Source organism: Peromyscus californicus, unplaced genomic scaffold, assembly GCF_007827085.1.
Source record: "Peromyscus californicus insignis strain IS unplaced genomic scaffold, ASM782708v3 Scaffold_8__1_contigs__length_139910024, whole genome shotgun sequence".
Taxonomy (NCBI): Eukaryota; Metazoa; Chordata; class Mammalia; order Rodentia; family Cricetidae; genus Peromyscus; species Peromyscus californicus.
The window spans coordinates 69950702-69970925 of NW_026294606.1; the positions used below are offsets into that span (position 1 = coordinate 69950702).

General features: G+C 38.0%; 1 protein-coding gene across 1 annotated transcript in view; it reads left to right on the forward strand.

The window, feature by feature from the left end:
- Positions 1-17623, forward strand: part of Plxdc2 (plexin domain containing 2) — a 405253-nt gene extending 387630 nt beyond the window's left edge. The window contains exon 14 of the mRNA XM_052727523.1: positions 12827-17623. Coding sequence (XP_052583483.1) covers positions 12827-12943 — 117 coding nt within the window. The 3' untranslated portion in view covers positions 12944-17623. The remainder of the gene's footprint in view (positions 1-12826) is intronic.
- Positions 17624-20224: the final 2601 nt, after the last annotated feature.

A 20224-nucleotide genomic window follows, 5' to 3' on the forward strand; every position in this document is an offset into this window, starting at 1 on the left:
TGAAACAGGAGAAAGTAACAGAGCCAATGACACAGAACATTGTTCCTTGATGTTTCTCACAATCCTCTCCACAAACACATCTGTTCAATTTTACTGAGACACTGAGAGTTGGGAGCTTTGGTTTCTCTGAAGAGGTAGGAGAAGTCTGTGTGGAATTCTGTACTTACAAATCAGCCACATTCTGTTTTTCTTTACATTTCTATCTTTTCTTCCTTTTTTCTTAAATTGTCTCTTTAGGGCTTTGATTGCTTTGGGATTGGCCACTCTGTGGTCATCTTACCTTGTGAGCACTGGCCGCTCCAGCATCATCACCTCCTCCTCAGTTTCCTTCCTTCTCAGATTCTCTGCCAAGCTGTCTTGTGGAATTTGTAAATATTTGGACCCCAATTTTCTTTTCAGAAGTTAACAGTGATACTTTCCCCACTCTGGTCTTATTGGGCATCAGTAATCTTTGTGTCTTTATCATGCAAAGGTGCTTCCCATCCAGTCTCTTAACAAGCACAGTCTTCACTTATGCTTCCCTCAGACTAAACTTCATGTGCTGATGTAGATGACTTACATCCAACTACATCGAATTTGATCAAGAAGAACTAAGAGAAAGTTGCAACTATTTAGTTATCCTCCATGATTCTTAAGGAAATACAGTATCTTTTGTTGAACTCCAAGAAGTATACATACGTGTGTGTGTGTGTGTGTGTGTGTGTGTGTGTGTGTGTGTGTGTGTGTGAGAGAGAGAGAGAGAGAGAGAGAGAGAGAGAGACAGAGAGAGAGACAGAAAGAGAGAGACAGAGAGAGAGAGAGACAGAGAGAGTGCAAGTGCATATATTCATTTGGTCTGTTATCTCAGGAAAGCAAAACCATGTTTTTTAAAGAAATGAAAGATGAGTATAATAATAAAATATTAAACTATCATATGTAACATTTTGAGTATAATAATAAAATATTAAATTATCATTGTACCAAAATAAATTTATAAAGTATCATATAGAGATACTCACAATGTATTTAATGGTAAATACAAAAGATCTTTAAGCATCAAAAGCTGGGCTTAATGAATGATTCCAGGAAGTTGGCAATGAATGTAGCAGCATACTTTCCCCAAATTTCCACATGAAAACCCAAAGAACAATTGCATATCAAAATCATAATCCAATAGGAAACATTTACAAAAGAACCAGCTAATGATGTAAAGGCCAAATGCAGGCATTTGCCTAAGATAATCATAGTCTTATCACTGTGGGAGAAAAGGGAAGGGGAAGCAGAGACCTGGCTGGTCTGTCAACAGGAGAGCCACAGAATAACCAAAGACATTGACCAGGAGTCGCAGTGAGTCAGTGAGGGGCAAGTGCGCACTCCAGCTGCAGGGAGTGGAGGGTCTTTGGTAACACTCTGATAGAGATCCATGAATAGGTCCAAGTAATGCTCACCAGTTACCAGGAAGGCTCAACTTCCACTGTCCGGCAATGCCACACACCAGCAGAAAATTCACCAAGTGGAATAAAAATTGAATAGAATGGGGACCACAGATATTATGGAGGCAAAATACATTTCTATAAAGGTGGAGAAGAAGCGAGTTGGGAAGAATTTGTATGTGAAATGTCTATAATTATCTCCTGACCACCTATCCTTTGAAAAGGGGCCTCATATAGCCAACTGTGGCCTGGAATTCCTGCCTCCACCTCCCAAGTGCTAGAATTACAGGCATAGGGTACCACACTTGACTTCAACTACTTCATAAAATAAATTATATGTATATATAGATACATATATGTATATATAGTATATAATTCATTTTATTGAAAATTTCATGCATGCATATAATGTGTTTTGATCAAATCTACCCCATTCCCTCCCCTCAAGTTATTCTCCCTCACACCACTTTTCCCTCTCAGTTTCCTGTGCTCTCTTAAAACACACACACACAAAACCCACTGAGTATGTATACATAGAAAAATGATTACTGTAGTCAAACAATGTATCATATGTATAATTTTCTAATTATTTTTGCATGTGATTACTGCAATTACCATTAAATCTTAAGTAGATAAAACATGTGCTAGAGTGTTAATTTCAATCAAAGCTATACAAATTAAAGAATGTCAAAATATACTGATCATTTCAAAAAATCTATTTTTGTCCCAGTCTAGCTGGTAGACATCACATTGAATTTTCAAATAGTGTCCTCTCACAGATTTGATAGTCTAAATTATTCTATGAGAGATTGTTGCCCAGTTGTGTGATTAAAATGTTGATTAAAGTGCATAACTACTTTAGGGTAGCGAATAGCTCTTCTTTTACCATCCCTGCGGTCAAAGCTGATGAAAGCCAAACCTGCCAGCTCCCTTTCTCTTGACTTAGAAACACATCGGTGCTCCCAAAACAAATAACTTTATGAGAGCAGTTTCTTGAGGAACTTGGCCCCTTTCTGTTGAAGCAAGTGGCACTAACTCACATTTGATTTTACTAGAACATTTATGGCCACAGCAGCATTGTCTCGTCACTTGGCCCAATCACTGGGTAGTAGTGAGTCGGCCTGTTTCCACACTCACAGCAAATTACTTTTCTTTAGAGTAAATTGCCTGTCTGATGACAAATTATGACTCAGCCACTTGTGGTGATTAAGAACCCTCAGAAGACAGTTAAAGATTCTGTCAAAGACTGTGTGAGGCGGTTGCTGAGCGGAATTTGGGCCTTTACAGAGGAGGTGGAATGGGGTCAGTTCTAAAGATAGAGTTAAAGTTTTCATTTGCCCATCTGAAAGTATATGCAATCATTTTGTTTGAATGCTCCCTGTTTCTTCAGGGAGCACAGTAACTGTTACAGATAGAGGGACTGACATTCCAAGAAGTTATACAGTCTCTAAATCCCCTACAGTTCTGTAGTGGTAAAGAAGGAACCTCTTGACTATCTCATTAGCTATGTGAAATGAAGAAGAAAGGACTTGAAGATAACTACAAAGGTGGAGTGCAATTAACCAGGAAATTAAATATTCTAGTAAGAGAATTGACCATAACAGAAGGTGATGTTTTAAGGAAGGAAAGTGAAGGGTTAGAGGCAAGCTGGATCTGAGTTTGTGGCCAAATCACAGCAGAGCCTTTTTACAGGAGCAACCAAAGGAGAAGAGATGAAGGTAAGAGTCGGGAGAGAAATATGTAAATTATAATGGTGGAATAGGAAGTCGGAGAGGAAAAATAAAACCCCACTGAGAAGAGATTAGTGTGTTCAGATATGACACTTAGAGCACACTAACATTCACTGTTTACAGATCAGTAAAGCGGACCAGCTTAAATGGAAAGAAAAACAAGATGTGAGAGCATATGTCATCAATCTGCAAAAAGTAGGTGAAAAATGAAAAGCTCAGAAGCAGTACAAAGTGCAACAGGGATGTTAGAGGAGAAGAGAGGATGCTGGGCATGGTCAGGGGGTTCTCAAATTTGAGATCAGTCTGGGCTCAGTAAAAGATGTGGGGAAGAAAGGGGGAAGGAAGCGGAGGGAAGAAAAAGGGACGGGGAGAATGAAAGAGTATGCAAAGGAGAAAGGAATAGGTCACTTCCTAACTGAGATGAGAATATTGGGCACGCAAAAAAATTATGCAACAGAGAAGGGGATTTAGGGTAAGAAGAAAGCATACATTCTAAGTGGAAATAGGTTTGAGTTGTACAGAATTGCAGAATAGCAGGGGGTAAATTCTGGGAATTGAATGGGTGGGTCCTGGGTGTGCTGTGAGAATGCCACTAGCAAACAATATTCTGACTTCCTAACTGAAGGTAGAGTGACGTTCTTTGTGCTGAGCAAAGCTGGAAATGTGACCTTTTCTGCACTAATGTAGACGCTTAGAATCTGGAATCAGAAAATATAATAGATAGTCATTGTTGATAAAGATGATAAAGGTTTATTTAGAATTGCTTGTCAGATAGATGAGAGAGCAACTTGTGAATGGAATAAAAGTTCTCCGAGGCCGAAAGGGTGTGAGGCAGAGGCTGGGTGGGTGACAGAGACTATTGAGAGTCCATGTTGTGCCAAAGGATATAGACACAGTACAGGTCAATGTGACATTAAGATTCTTAGGTGACTGCTCTGATACGAGGTTGTGTGAGGTCAAATGATCAAGGGAAGAGTGAATAATTTCAAAACCATCTGGAAGGAAACTTGAGATAAAAAAGGGTTACTAAAGTTTCGGAAGGAGACAAATTACACAAAACTAGGGACTAACAGCTTCTAAAGACCAGGAATATGTCCCCCAAGTAGCAGGGGTGTGTGGTGCACCACTGGGGAGCTTCATTCTGTCTGATCTCCATAGTTATTCTGTCCATGGAACCATTTCTATTGACTCAACTTCAGATGAAAGGCTTTTCCTTGAAACACATAGCACATATTGTATCAAGGGGGTCCTTGATCTTATGCAGTTTCAAATCTTACATGTGTGGTTTGGGGTAATACTATCTATTAACTCTTCTTTAAGTTTTTAGATGCAAATGAATAACTTTCTCCAAGCACAATGTATATGCCATAAGCGTAGCAGTGTGTTTGTAATAGATGTGTGGCTAAGTGCACTCATTCTTGGTCATTATAATCATGCCCAGTTAGGGCACCAAAAAGACTGTTAATGAATGAGGGAGTCATGAACAGAGCATATCACTCAAGAATATAGATGCTGTACAATAGAATAACCTTTCTGCAAATTATCACCAACACTCATTGTGAGTCTCCTTGTCTATACCATTTTGTTTTTATTTTAACCTAAGGTTTTACCTGCTCCAGGTATAGGAGATTAAGAGGAAAAATTGTCTGTTTGCAGGGTGCATTGTTGGGTAAAAATTAAAATAAGATTAGCTTTTAAATAGTATCATATGCCAGAAATTCTAAACTGTAGTGGGAAAAAATATTTCCTGCTGGAAAAAAAAAACAAGTTTTCAAAACTAATTGCTAAAGAGTAGGTTTCTGCTATTGTTGGGTTTTCCTAACACAATGTTGATGTGAACGTCAGCTTAGCATAGTTTCAATTTTTGTCCATAAGTAAATGGACTGCTACATGGATGCTAATCCTAGAACATCCAGTTTTATACTTGGTTGCTGACTCTGTGGCAAGCATTCATTTAGAGAGTGGATTTGAAGCACTTAGGATCCTGGACACTTGTCTCAAGCACAGAGTTTTCTCCAGCCCACCAGGTACTACTTTGTACACTTGTATTAAAAAGTAGACTCAGAGAAACCTGTTGGCATCACAATTGTATGGATGAGAACACAGGACTTAGCGCATTTGGTTCAGTTATTATGGGACAAACCATCCTCTGAGTTTGGTGGAGTTCACTCACTTGGCAATACTCCTTCATGTCCCTTTCTCTGTTAGTCAAAGAGTACACATTCAGTTCTATTTTCTTATTTTATGTGATAATTTTCCTAGCTTGATTTCATTATCAACTTGATACACACAACCGAGAATCATCTGGGAAGAATACCTAGATTGGGGAATTGTCTAAATCAGACTGACATTTGGCTGCATCTCTCTTAATTATTAACTACTAGAGGAGAGAGCAGCCCATTGGAGGTGGCACCATCCATAGATAGGTGGTCCTGTACCATATAAGGAAGCTAACTAAGCATAAGGAGCAAGTGGCATTCCTCTGTGATTTCTGTTGCCAGCTCTTACCTTGAGTTGCTGCTCTGAACTCTCCTTAGTGATGGAGCCTTCCCTTCCCTACATTGCTTTTCATTAAAGTGTTTTATTACAGCAACAGAAAGAAAGCTAGAACAGTAAATTTTATTTTATTTTTTTAAGTTTTCATATTTAGCCCATGTCCTTTTGTGATTATTCCTGGGAGGAATGTTAGGTCACAAGTGTTACAAAAACAGGGTCCACTCCAGGTGTAAATTGTCTTTGGTACTCCTTTGCTGTAGACCTTTCAGAGTCGAGCAGCTGTGGCCCTTAGCCTTTAGGATATCTGGAGAGAACAGGACAAATAGACAGATACCACAAGAATGCATCTACAGAAGTGACCTCCATGTTTCAAAAGTGCGTAGAGAGAGGTTGATAGAACACCAGGAAATATCTGAAATAGCACAGCTGGGTAAGAAGTGACTTCTAATCTGCACATGAGCATCTGGACCAATTTTTTTTTTTTGGAAATAAACAGAAATGGACGGTTTATATAAGTAAAGATGATGAATTAAGTGGCATTCCTTATTGGAGGACTACCCCAGACAGTTTCAGGGAAGGAAATGATTGATATGGATGATGGAGAAAATAGTGGGAAGTGTTTACCACTGACTTTCTGGGGATTATTGATCTTATGTGCTTGCTTGAGTCCTGCTTTGGAGCACTGAAGTGAACGAACTCATCAGGGTCTCTCAATATCAGTTATTGTCTTCCTTTCACCTCCCAAAGTGATTTTAATTTCAGCTTTGAAAACCACTTCACAGTGAAAGAAAATAAGGCATTGAGTGCTTGAGATTTAGATGTTGAAAGCATTAGTTCTCACATGGAAGAGTCTGAACTCTGGGGTGGAGAGCTGAGTCAGTAGTTAAGAGTACTTGGTACTGTTGCAGAGGACCCAGGTTAGGTTCTCAGCACCCATTTGAGGCAGCTGACAACCCCTGGAACTCCAGCTCCAGGCATTGCAACATTCTCTTTTGGCCTCTGAGGAGACCACACACATACACAAATACGCAAACACACACACACACACACACACACACACACATACACACGGGGGGGGGGGGGGGGATTCTAAATTTTATAATTTATATATGATATATGACTTCCAAATGATGAAAAACTAAAGTCAGGAAAACAGGAAATATGTAAAACACTCAAGATTCAAGTCACATAGGTATTGAGTTATTGCTGGCAATTCATAGCTATTTCTAGAAAATTAATGTAAAATACATTTTTTTCAAGGAAAAAAATTCCTATAGTCCATGAGGCAGAGACACAGCCTCAAACAGAAGTCTTTGACTTTAATTAGATGGCAAGTTTCATTGGCTGGAAATCAAGGCCAGTATTTTCACACAGCTATATTGCCAAATAAAATACAGGACACTTAAATATATTTGAATTTCAAACAAGAATGAGTCATTTTTTTTTTGTTTAAGTTTGTGGAATTAAACAGTTTGAAAAGTGACTTGTTTATCTGAAATTCAGATTTGACTGGTGTCTTTTAAAATTATTTGTTAAGTCTGGAAACTCCAGCCTTGTAACTTGCTAAGCCAAGAAATACTCAACACAGAATAAAGGGAATTACCAATGACTATGTTTCAAGGTATGAAAAACAAAAGTATACCCTTCCTTTCCCCAGCCAAAGTTTACCAAAGCTAAATGTTGAAAAGCCAATATGACTGCAAAAAAAAAAAAAATGTGTGTTTAATTTCCTGGTATATCTGTGTGCTGGGTACAGGAGGCTAAAGTTCATATTCTTCCACTCGTTTTGAGGGGGTTCCTTTTTGAAGAAACCTTCCAGAACCATGACCTCTCCTCTTCAGGGGATACCTTATGGTACAGCAGCCATAGCACTGGAAGCTGATCAGAAATGCAGACTCCTAGCCCTCCCAGACTGCAAACAGGCTCCCTTGTGGTTGCTAGGCTCATATTGAGATATGAAGATTTAAATACAAAGCTTGCAAACATGCTTAAAGAAAGAAATCATGAATTTTTTTTTTAATTAGGAGGAAAGGAAGGAAGGAAGAAAGAGAAGGAAGGAGGCAGCCATAGGCTCCTCAGGGTCCAGTGAGAGCTAGTGAGGTTGTATTAGTGAAAAGAGACTAGGGCTTTGAAAGCCTTTTAAGAGGGGAGTAAGTAGAAACCAATGTCCATGTACTTCAGTTCCTTTCGTTTTTCCAATAAGGAAACATAACAAAACAACACACTTGACTTTGCCTAAGCCCTGTGTTTGAAGGTGACTCTAACCACTGTCCAGTTCCTGAGTCACAGAAGAAAGCAACATGAAATGGCTGACCCCAGCTGGCTGCTTATCAAGGACTGTTACATATACAGGTGTCTTCTATCTGGCCTATGACTTTCACATGTATCCTTTTCTTTAACATAAGTGCCAATTATTTCCTTTCCAGAGCTACTTAAGCCTACAGAAAGCCCTGTCTATCTGCTCTGTGCACCTGAGGACAGGTCTTCAACCGTAGTTTTGTTCACACCGCTAACTGAGTGCACCCTGCAGGTTTGTTTGTGGATATTTGCACTAATTTTCTCACCATGGACCATTGAGACAATATGGATGACTGTTCAATTAATAGTACTGAAGGAGTAATTAAGGAGAATTCCTGCTTGCCTGATTTACCCCAGTGCCCACTGTGAACATTTTCTCCTGAATGTGACTAATCACATAAATTCTCAGAAATGAAATTAAAGGTTACCCACACATTGCACTCCGTTGTGTCTGCAGGCATCCTACCCTGCAGGCATCGCATCTCTAATGGATTCTCTACATTCTGGTTTGAAGCTGGGGGTTTCAGCATATACTCTGTTTTGCCAGCAAATGATCCTGTGGTCTCTGCCAGTTCCCATAACACTTTGAATTGGCCATTCTTAAAAGACAGTAGTAGATTTGGCAATGTCTGGGATTCAAGGAAGAAGTTCAAAGGATCCCTTCCCTAAATGGCTGATTCTCGCTAGTCAAACTTCTGAGTTCACAGCAGGGGCAAGATAATGCCCTGATTTTTAGACTCTTCTGCCCATGCCCTTCTTAGCCCATTGGAGATATGTATCACACTGCAGCACCAACACTGAGCACTTTTCTATGAGATCTGAATACTTTCTCATCCAGTTAATGTCACAGTTAACAATATCTGCCTTCAAACAGCTGAACAACTTCAGAGCGGCACAAAACAACAACTTCACGGGAGACTAATGAATGTAAATTTCCCATACATTTAGGATTAATATAATAAACCAAGGCAGGAGGAATCAGAGCACAGAGATATTATTATTGCTGTTGTTACTATCTTCCCTTGGACTTTAAAGTGAATCAGGAAATCAAGAATGAAGATCCTAGATGCTTGAAGGAGACATTAGATACCAGTTTAAAGATGGGAAAACCAAGATCCAGAGACATCACATGACGTATTTACCATAGTGTGGTTGTTCTGTGACATGGAATGACATGGTCTATGTCTTTGTGAAGGTCTTCTAAAAGGACAGCTAATTGTTGGCAAACTTTTCACTCTTCCTTCGCAGTTTTAGTCATCAAATGGAGACATCAAGGAACTGTGAAAGAACACACACACAAAAGAAGAAGAAATTTCTTACATTCCAAACACAGGTTGATTTGGTTCATACATATCTTGTGCATACTAGAGGTGATATCATATTTTTTTCTCATTTCATTCTTGAAGCAGATTTTTATGGTGTGAAGTTTTCCTTTTGTAGCATTCTGTCAGTGCTACAAAAGTAATTCAAATATTCAGGTTTTGAGTTTTCAGTTTATAAGTACTTAACCTATATGTATTTTAACATATTATTGTGAGAAATGCCATCTCTTTTAATTAAGCATAAAGAAGGTAATATAAGATTTTAGTTTTGTATAAATGAAAAATATCTTGATAATTTTTAGTTGTGTTGTATCCATTTTATTCATCTTTACTAATGAAATGTAGGTGAGTGATGAACAACTACATAATTAAATCATGTGTGAGATAGGACCTCAAGGGATTCCAAATCTTGCTTGGGTATTTCTGGTTTTGTCTCTAAAATGAGTGATAATAAATCAAGCAAAATATTCTTTAAGGATATGTAAAAATTTCTGAAAATAGGTTGGGTGAATCTCTGAGATGGATCACTGGCCCAACATGTGCAAGGCCCTGCGTTCATTTCCTAGCACTAGAAAACAAAAAAAAAAAAAAAAATAACTTCTGAAAATAAGTTTGTATTGTGTTTACCCCGCCCAATAATCTTGTACTGTTTTGAAGACTCTGTGATGAACTTTTAATACAATAAACACCACCAACAGTCTTTTCATATAAAAGAAAGTTAACTAAAATTTACAAAATATGAAGACTACTGATGTTGTTAATGATACTGCGCTTTAAGAGTAAGACGAAAGTAAAATCATGTCCAGAAATGTTGGCTGAGGTATGTGCAAACTATTGAATTTTAAGAAGTAATTTAGACAGTAGGCAAATCAACCTTGTAAGTAAATAGATTTCATGTTAATCTCAGCTGCTGTTTCCTAGTTTTACAAGTTTGTAGATAATGTATATGATCATCTAGCATAAGTAATAAAAATAGACTTAGGAAAGTTTACTGATATGCAACTTTCCTGAGTGCCATCATCAGCTGTTTGCTACCTGTACATCATTTTAATCGAGTCCCTGAGTATAATATCTTTAGGTGCTAGGAATGGGAATTAGTTTGTGGGACTGCCCTTGCCAGCTGGACCCAGAGGCCATTATGCATCTTTCCCTTTTAGAAAATAGATATGAAGCAAGGAATTAACAATGCTGCTTGCCTGGGGAAGTCATGGCTTTAGAGAAGTCCAGTTCTGAAGTCATGGAAACCAAATGAAACTATACATTAGGCCCCAAGACATGTAGTATTTTTCCCTAAAATAGATAGTAACCATGAGTTACAGTACCTACCTATAGAGAGACTCAGCATGTGTTCATCAAAGATGATCTTCAGACCCACTGCAGGCACCTTGTTCTGCTTTGTGCTACTCTGCATAGTAGTTTTAATGCTTTCTTTTGGGTAGCAAGGATCATTCAGTGTCACTTACCTCATGAGATATAATCAGCTAATGTTGCTAGAGTTTTCCAGCCTGGCCCACAGTCAGGACAAATCTCTCTCACCCGCCAGTCCCAAGCTGCTTAAACCCGATCAAATAAACACAGAGACTTATATTGGTTACAAACTGTATGGCCGTGGCAGGCTTCTTGCTAACTGTTCTTACAGCTTAAATTAATCCATTTCCATTAATCTATACCTTGCCACGTGGCTTGTGGCTTACCGGTACTTTACATCTTCCTTATCCTGATGGCGGCTGGTAGTGTCTCCCCCACCCAGCTTCCTGTTCTCTCAATTCTCCTCTCTGTTAGTCCCACCTATACTTCCTGCCTGGCCACTGCCAATCAGTGATTTATTCATTGACCAATCAGCAACACATTTGACATACAGACCATCCCACAGCAAGCTAATAAACATCAGACTTCCTGACCACATGGTGCTGTGGGGATGGTACATAGTATTATTAATAAGCAGAATGTAATCACCTCAGTTGGCATTTTTCCAGAACATAAAGCTAATACTCGTTCCTGCTTGGTGTGAAATACTTCCCCTTCAGCCATTAATCATAGCTGTTGGCATGTCATTAGCAAATCTAGCAAGATACCAAGTGCCACTATATGTACACTGATGTTTAACCTTTTTTGCATTAAAAGTCTTTACACAGAAATAAAATTCCCTCAATATTTATTGCCTTATTTACACCAAAATTGCAGGCACTTTGATAAATGGAGTAATCATTTCTAGCGTCACTGTGGCTATGAAATGCATTTTAGTGTCTTCTGTGACTGTAACTTAATAATTCATTTCAGCACATCTATTTAGAAATCACAGTGGGTTTATTTGATAGACAGAGCAGTGGGGAGAAAGGCTCCTCTTGTCAGTACAGATAGCCCGTGTTTTAGAATTAGTGTCTAACATGCAATATTAACTTCACAGGCTTAAGTTTGTTTACAACCTTTGATGATGGGTCCCGTTTTTCAGATTTGACACCTTTAATGTTTGACCATAAAAGTCATAAATAGATGTGCTTAGTTTGATAAACAATTTCTTAAGACTGAGTGGTATTTCTTCTATCATATTTGCTAGGCTATCTAATGGCTAATTGAAGACACACCCATAGGAATGTTTGGAGAATTTTATGACCTTACTTTGTAAGTGAATTGATGACAAAGGAAGTGATATTGGTATTGACTTCTAGAAAAGAGAATCATATATCAGGGTTACATATGGAGGAAGTTCACACCTTTAACCCAGCACTTGGAAGACAGAGGTAGCCATTTTACAAGTTCCAGGCTAGCCTGAGCTGCATAGTAAGATTCTGTCTCACAAAAATGTGAAGTTTTTGTTTTGTTTTTATTTGCTTTTTATGAATTTTAAGGGCTGAAGAGATGGTTCATCACTTATTGCTTTTTCAGAGGACCCAGGTTTAATTCCCAGAACTCACATCAGGTGACTCACAACTGCTTATAACTCCATTTCCAGGGGATCAGCTGCACTCTTCTGCCACTGTGGGCACTTGCATTTATGTGGTGCACATAAACTCATGTAGGCAAATACATATATCCAGAAATCTAAGTAAATAAATATTAAAATCATAGTTTATCTTGTTATATATGGCACTTTTCAGACATAAATGATTATAAGGCATGTATTAAACCTCGCCTTTGATAAACTTGGGAGTAGGTGTGGCCAATAGACTGCCACTTCCTGGATGTTGGTAGACTCAAGCACAGAGCTCAGGGACCTTAAGCAGGGAACATATTAATTCCAATGGTGGTTCTTGTAAGAGGTCACTTAATGTGATGCATTGGTAAGTTAACCTAGAATATTTAGAAAATATTTTTTGAAAGAAACAGAAGCTCATATATCACAGGCTGGTCTTGAATTTCCAATCCTCCTGCTTTCACCTCCCTGGAGCTGGGATTACAGGAATGTGCCACCTGTGCCTGATGTACAAGATGCTGGGAATTGAAACTAGCATCTTTAACATGGCAAGCACTCTACCAACTGAGCAACATCCATAGCCTGGTAAATGTGGATTTGTTGATGATAATAGCTCACTGTAATGTTCATTGTTTTTGCACTTTCCCATTTTAGAGACGCCCAAGCAGATGGCCAGCAATGAAGTTTCGAAGAGGATCGGGACATCCTGCCTATGCAGAAGTTGAACCAGTTGGAGAGAAAGAAGGTTTTATTGTATCAGAGCAGTGCTAAAATTTTAGGACAGAGCAGCACCAGTACTGGCTTACAGGTGTTAAGACTAAACTTTGCTTATACCTTTAAAACAGACAGACACACACCCATAGCCACAACAAAGGAGCCCTAAACTGCTGTAGCCAGAAGGGAGACAAGATTTCTGGACGAGCCCAGCCCAGGAACATTGAAAGGAAAACTCAGACTTGTACAGGACACCATGTACACTGAATATAAGATTCCCTAGTAGAATGGCATCCATGGTTCACAAGGAACATCTGTGGATTTGCCAGAAGTGTGACAAGATGACAATGTTTTTGGTTTAGGTGCAGGGTTGCAAAGGGATCAAGGAAAAAAAATAATAATAAATAAAGCTTTAGTTCACAAGGGATCTATACCTTTGGTTCAAATGTTCTTCTCTGATGTCTCAAAGATAACCATGTTCCAAAGCCTGAATGCTTTCACTGGAAAGAGCAATGATGAATGTTTCAAGATTTGCTCACAGGAGAGCAAAACCAAACACAAATGGAGGTTTTTCTATCTTTTCCAAAACAGACTTTCGGCAAAAGGATTTTATTTTTTGCTCTAGATGCAGTTGTTCCAGCAAGTTCATTACTTCACAGGATAAATCTTTTATCTATTCAAAAGTTCACTATGCCTGCCTCTTCCTTGGTAATGAACACCCTTTCTGTGAGCTGTGACACAGTTTCCAAATGTTAAGCTAAGGACTAGTGAGGAGGGCATAGCCAGTGAGGTTTTCCATTCTCTCACTTCAGAATAAAATGAGTTTCATTTTCAGAGGCACCGCCTCCTCTCCCACCTGGAGCCCCATGAAGCCTCATTTGCTCTTGGCTAATAGAAAAAGACAGAAATAACAGGGAGAACTGTGTGATCATTTTTTGAGACAAATATCTTAAAAGATGTTTGAATACTCTTTTTCTTTTTTTTAAGATCACCATGTCTGTATGACAAACACATTTCATTGTCAATTCCTGTCTAAGAAACTATTCAAGTCAACATATTCCTGGTGATAGGGGAAAAAAAGAATAAAATAACCCTGCTGAATCACGCAGCAATTTTCTTTAAAGCACATAGTAGTTACATAAATATATATATAAATATAAATATATTTTGTTTATAACTAACACAAGGCAGGCTCTTGTGGCTCTAAAGAGTGTATTTTATCATCAAGGCAAAACAAATGCAAGATGTATCACTGCATTTCTTCCACAACATTGTAAGATAATCCTTAACATTAGAATATTTTTATGTCACTTCCAGAAGTGGTTCATTTAGTTGCAGCATGTATCATGTTTTGCCACCTATTGGATCCACTCTTTCATTCATACCAACCCCCTCGCTCCTTGATTCAAAGAAGCAGTTGTATATGTCCCTTGAGTGGAGTTCTCATTTATAATCTGATTGCAATCCAAATTTTGAAAATTTTCCCTAACTAAAGAAAGGAAATGCACCAACCGAGGAGGAAAGTTGTTCAGGTAAACCATGTATCTAAACATGAGTTCAGGTACTGTGGCATAGAATTCCACCAATCACTTGACCTGTAAAACCTTTGCATTCTGTGCCAAGAAAAAGTCCTGGTTCTTACAAAGTACAACGTTCAACATTTGCAGATTCAAGTTTCACAAAGTAAAGATTCTCAACAGTAGCACTTCACTGACAGTGTATAATCTGTGTACAATGTCTACACTGGACAGCATCCATCCTCTAGCAGAATGTCATGTTATCATCCCCAGTTTCTTACATAATTGAGGGCTCTTTTCTGTCACATGTATTTTGCTTTCCACCTTGGAGGATTTGATGATGGTCACTTTTCCCTAAACTCAACTAAAAGTATCAGGAAACAGAGATGGAAGAGTCACATGATTGTAGGATGTGATGACAATCTGTGCCCCAGTTATGCTCAAGTTATAAGAAATATCTCAGCTCATTCTTGTTGGTATAGTTTTGGTGAGAAAGCAGTAGCCAAATGACTCGCCAATGTAACTGGTGCAACTGGTATTCTACAGACACCTAAGGTCCACATAGACGACTTTCCTTTTAGGATAAGATAAGGATGCTTTCACAAGCTTTGGCAATAAGCATGACTTCCAACAGCAATGAACTGGCAGCCACATAAATCTCTTTGCATCTGCATCTCACTCCTAACGTAATTCCTACAAGTAGCAATGAATTGGCAGCCACGTAAATCTCTTTGCATCTATATCTCACTCCTAACATAATTTCAACATGTAGTAATATTGTCCTTATACCCTTCAAAGCTCCTCTTCCATTTTATTTTACTTAAAACAGTTGATAATTCTCTTAAACGAATACACAAGACCCTCTGAATTATTCAGTATATCAAAGCACCAAGTAACAGGGGGCGGGGGGGAGGGTGGGAGACTTGGAAGCAAGAAGGATTCTAAGTTGTGTGGATACTTTCCAAGATAACCGAGAGAGAGAATAAGAAGTTCTGTTTTGTAAGAATCCACAAAAATATTGATAGAGTCTATTTGCTCTATGAAACTTTAATTCTGTTTGTGCTCCTGGTCTGTTCTTGAATCCTGTTTGCTTCAGAAGATGGGCATATAGGGTTTCTAGAAATTTCAAAAAGGAGTCCAGTATTGTGGACTTTATATGAATTATGCATTACAAAGGATAGACACAAGTACCTTAGCCAACATTCTGTGAGCATGAAAAAAGAATGACAATGGTGTTCTTATGAGAATAATAACAGTGGGATGCATACAACCTTAAGGAGAAACCAAGGAAATGGTGCTGTAAAGGAACTTAGCTATTTTACCTTAATTGTAAGAGTAATTAATGATCAGGGGTCAGAGTTATTAATCAACCAACCTGATGGTACATGCCATCTATTGGCTTGTTTGTGAATGGTTGAGACCTTAAGGTACACTAACAAATAGAAAGATAAAAGTTAACGGTAAAGGGCAATTGAGCACAAATGTTTTTCTGTAAGGTTTCTAGGGTGTTTCTAGGTATGTCAAATATATAATCCAGAGAGGTGCTGTCTACTATTATGTCTACTGGCCAATTATGGCTAGTGATTTTTAGATTAAATACAATTTATATTCAATATTCTGGTCACATTTCAAGTGGCCCATAGCTGTATTTGGCTCATGGCTACCATTGTGGGCTACACACATATTGCAGAACATTTTACCATAAAGTACTATAATGTTTCAATTAAACTACTTGTTCTTGAAGGAAATAGTGGAAGGAAGGAAGGAAGGAAGGAAGGAAGGAAGGAAGGAAGGAAGGAAGGAAGGAAGGAAGGAAATATGATATCTCTTAGACACATTCAAACATATTTTTTGTGATATGAGAGAAGCCTCATAGAGAAATGAAAAGAATAATAGTTGATGTGGCTTTGTGTCTTCATAGTGTTTTCTTGGAAAAATCACTTCAATCTCCATGAGTCTCAATTTTCAAGTTGGAAAAAAAATTAAATGTTATCCCGTCTTTTTTGCAAGATGGTTTTGTAGACTGGTTATACAGATGTAAAGACTTTCAAAACCTTTCATCAATGCAATCTATAAAGCACATCTGTAGGGCCAGCACCAAATTGCACACAAAGTAAGAATAGTCCATCATTCCAAAAAGCAACTAAAGACAATCAAGGCAATACATTCTTGAGAAAGTGTCAAAGCACATAGCAAAACTGCTTGAATTTTTTGTCCATTTTTTTGTTTTGTTTTGGTTCATGTTTTTTTTTTCCTGGCTCTTTTTCTTATTTGCACAATTGCTGTGTCTCCTCCAACTGCCTGGGCTCTTTCTTATGTGGAATCACTTGGTGCCTCTTATTTTTCTGCCTTTATGCTTTACATTTTACAATAATAAGAATCTGAGGATCTTAGCAGAGGCTCTTTTGAAAACAAACAAATGATACTGCAAATATTAGCTATCTCATATTTATTTTATTTCTATTACAAATGTAAGAAACTATGAAGTTAAAATATAAACACGATGGAGACTTGCTTTTTAATGTAAATTCTGCAAATGAAGACTTTATAAAAAGGAATAAAATTACCTTAAAATATGCTCATGTTCACATAATATACAATGTGGGAAGGCATCTCATACAACCTGTTCATTTTGCTGATAAGAAAACCAAGGCTTAAATACAAACAATAGTTTTTTCTATTGTCAAAGTGGATTTTGAACTTAAAATTCTCAACTGGTCTTTTTTGTTTCAATTGTTATTGCTTGCATTTCTTGTAAGCAATTAAGACAACAAAACAGGTTAAAGTCATAATCCATGACAAAATCAACTTTATTTGCTCTCTATATCATATACTGTAGTATGAAACATGAAACAACCTTCATGTATTCTGTTACTATCTTAAAAACGCTGTTATTCTATTTCAAATTCCATCTCTTGTAGGGTCCTTATGTGTTCCCTCTCCCACCTTCTCAGCTGTGGTCATCAGGTTAGCAATGCTATTTATCTTTGTCATTTAACTGTTCTTCTGCCTTTGTTTCATTTCTACTCAATTGTATTTGAAAACTAATACTGTTTATTGAAGAGTTTCTACCACATAGATGATCAGTTTTTACTTGTTCATGAAAACCATTTGGAAACTTGTGTCCCAAGAAGGTCTTATGGGAAAATATTCTGAGATCAGAGGTATTACCTATGATATACTCATATTATTGTGTTTTTATAAAGCACTTTACATTTTACAGAGTATTTTGATTCATCTTTTTTACTTGTTCATTCATTGAACCACACAATTAATTTTACTATGTGTTAAGCACCTACTGGAAGTTACTCTGGAGATCTTGTGGTATAGGAAAACAAATTGTGTGTGTGTGTGTGTGTGTGTGTGTGTGTGTGTGTGTGTGTGTGTGTGTGTGTGTGTAAACAGTTTAGGTGGCTGGAGAGATGGCTCAGTGCTTAAGAGTACTTTCTACTCTTTCAGAAGACCAGAGTTTGGTCCACAGTACCCAGAGTGTTCACAACTATCTGTAATTCAAGCTCTAGAGGAGCTCACATACTTTTCTGTTCTCTATAAGCACTTGCACGCACACACATACACACACACACACACACACACACACACACACACAGAATTTTTTTTTTTTTTTTTTTTTTTTTTTTTTTTTTTTTTTTTTTTTTTTTTTGGTTTTTTGAGACAGGGTTTCTCTGTGTAGCTTTGCGCCTCTCCTGAAACTCACTTGGTAGCCCAGGCTGGCCTCGAACTCACAGAGATCCGCCTGGCTCTGCCTCCCGAGTGCTGGGATTAAAGGCGTGCGCCACCACCGCCCGGCCAACACACAGAATTTAAATATTAACAAATATAGAGGAAAAGTTCAGGGAACTAAATATAACATAATACAATCACAACTTTGCAAAGAGGAAAAGTATTACTTTATCAATTTTTAATTCAAAGAATTATTTTTCTTTTTCAGATAAGCTGATAACTTTATGGATAAGAGGGAAAAGTCTCAAAGGTGTCCTGGTCCAGGAAAAGTTTTCTATTCACTTGAGCTCTTACTGAGTGGAAGTTTTCCTCTCTTGCGTGGATACTTCTGATGCTGGTTTCAAATGATGAGCATCATTGGTTTTAAACCCTAGAAGCCACAAGTGCTTTCAAAATGTTTCAGGTACCCTTTAGGTGTGCTGCAGCTGTTCCGTAAGAAGACAGACATCATTTCCTCAACTCAACACTGTTGACGTTTGAGATCTCTAAGTCTCTGCGGAATGTTTAGAAAGTGGCTCTAAATTTTGTAGGGCTTTTGGCCACCTTCGTGGCTTTTATTGATTATCCAGCAGCACCCACATCCCTTCAAACAAAAGATATTTGTAGAGACATCATTAGTGTTCCCAGGGTGGAGAAAAGGGAGAGGTTAGCCAAAGCATCCCCTGGCAGAATCACTGTATGGCCTTGCAAGTAATTTTTGTCAAGAGTCAGGACCTAGCACAGTGGTGGACACTATAATTCAAGCCCATGAGACGGTGAGGCAGAATTGCAAGTCTGTGGTAAGGAGAGGGAGAGAGAGAGAGAGAGAGAGAGAGAGAGAGAGAGAGAGAGAGAGAGAGAGGAGAGTCAAAATAAAATAATTTCCCCTTTTGCTTATTTAATCTTTATCACATGTAGATTTTTATTTGTAGCAAAGCTTGGAATCTCACACTTCAAAGTACAAAAGCAACACATAGTTCAAAAACAACACAACATCACTTTTATCTAGTACTCCATCTTTTGATCTAACAATCATTTAGAGGATTTAATCATATTAAGAGGAGATGAGAAGATAGGATGTATTTGGAAACTTGAAATTTGATTGTTGGATCATCAGCCACCAGGTTGTCAAGCAATGACACCTTGCAGCCTTATCCCTGAGGCAACAATCTGTACTCAGTAGAGGGCCATGACCTTGAAGTCACACAGCTTGAGTATCTCAGAAACTTGGGTCGTTTCCCTCATCTACAAATTAGAGCCTCACACTGTGCATGGAAGTTGAAGCTGTTTGCATCTAATTTTAAGAATGACTGGATGGCCTTTCTATTTTTAATTCCTGAGTGTTTTGCTGTTCGTACCATCAGAATATTCTCTCCTGCCACCTAATCAACTATATGTTTAAAGCAATAATGTTGATATGGAGGGCTTTGTATTGTCCTATGAAAATTACAGTGCCCCCAGGAATTTAAAATTGGAAACTTCAGACTCGAAAAGCTTAAGTATGTCAAACCAGTGTGTACTCCTTCAATGTGCCTGATGTCCATTTCCCTAAGGACCAGCAGCTTCCAGTGTACAACTGTCTATACTGTCAGTTTGTACTCGTGTATATTTTTGCAGCAGTTGGAAAATTTGCTGAAGTCACATGAAGACCATCCTTTATGAATATTCTAGAAACATAACAAACTAAATTTAGAATATCTGGTTTCCCTTTGCTTTTTGTTAAAAACCAACTGGACCTGGTAGCATTCAGAATTATTCAGTACATATTAGTTAATATATGTGATAGAAAATTTAAGGACAAAAATCTGTAGGTCTTGAACATTGAGAATATTCTCACTGGTCAGGCATGAAATCAGAAAAATCCAACCGGGGGGAACCACATAGATGTGTAGAGTTTTACACTCTCATTGTCCTATCAGACTACATGGTATTAATTCTCAAGGTTCTGAGTCAGCTGGTCCACTAAATTTAACTCAAATTCTACTGTGTCTGCCTAATTATTTCCAAGTATAACTAAAACAGCATTCAGTGTTCACTGCCATTAGAATTATTATTGTAAAGAAGCCTGATCCCTTGAAAAGAATTCCTTTAAGAATTTTGT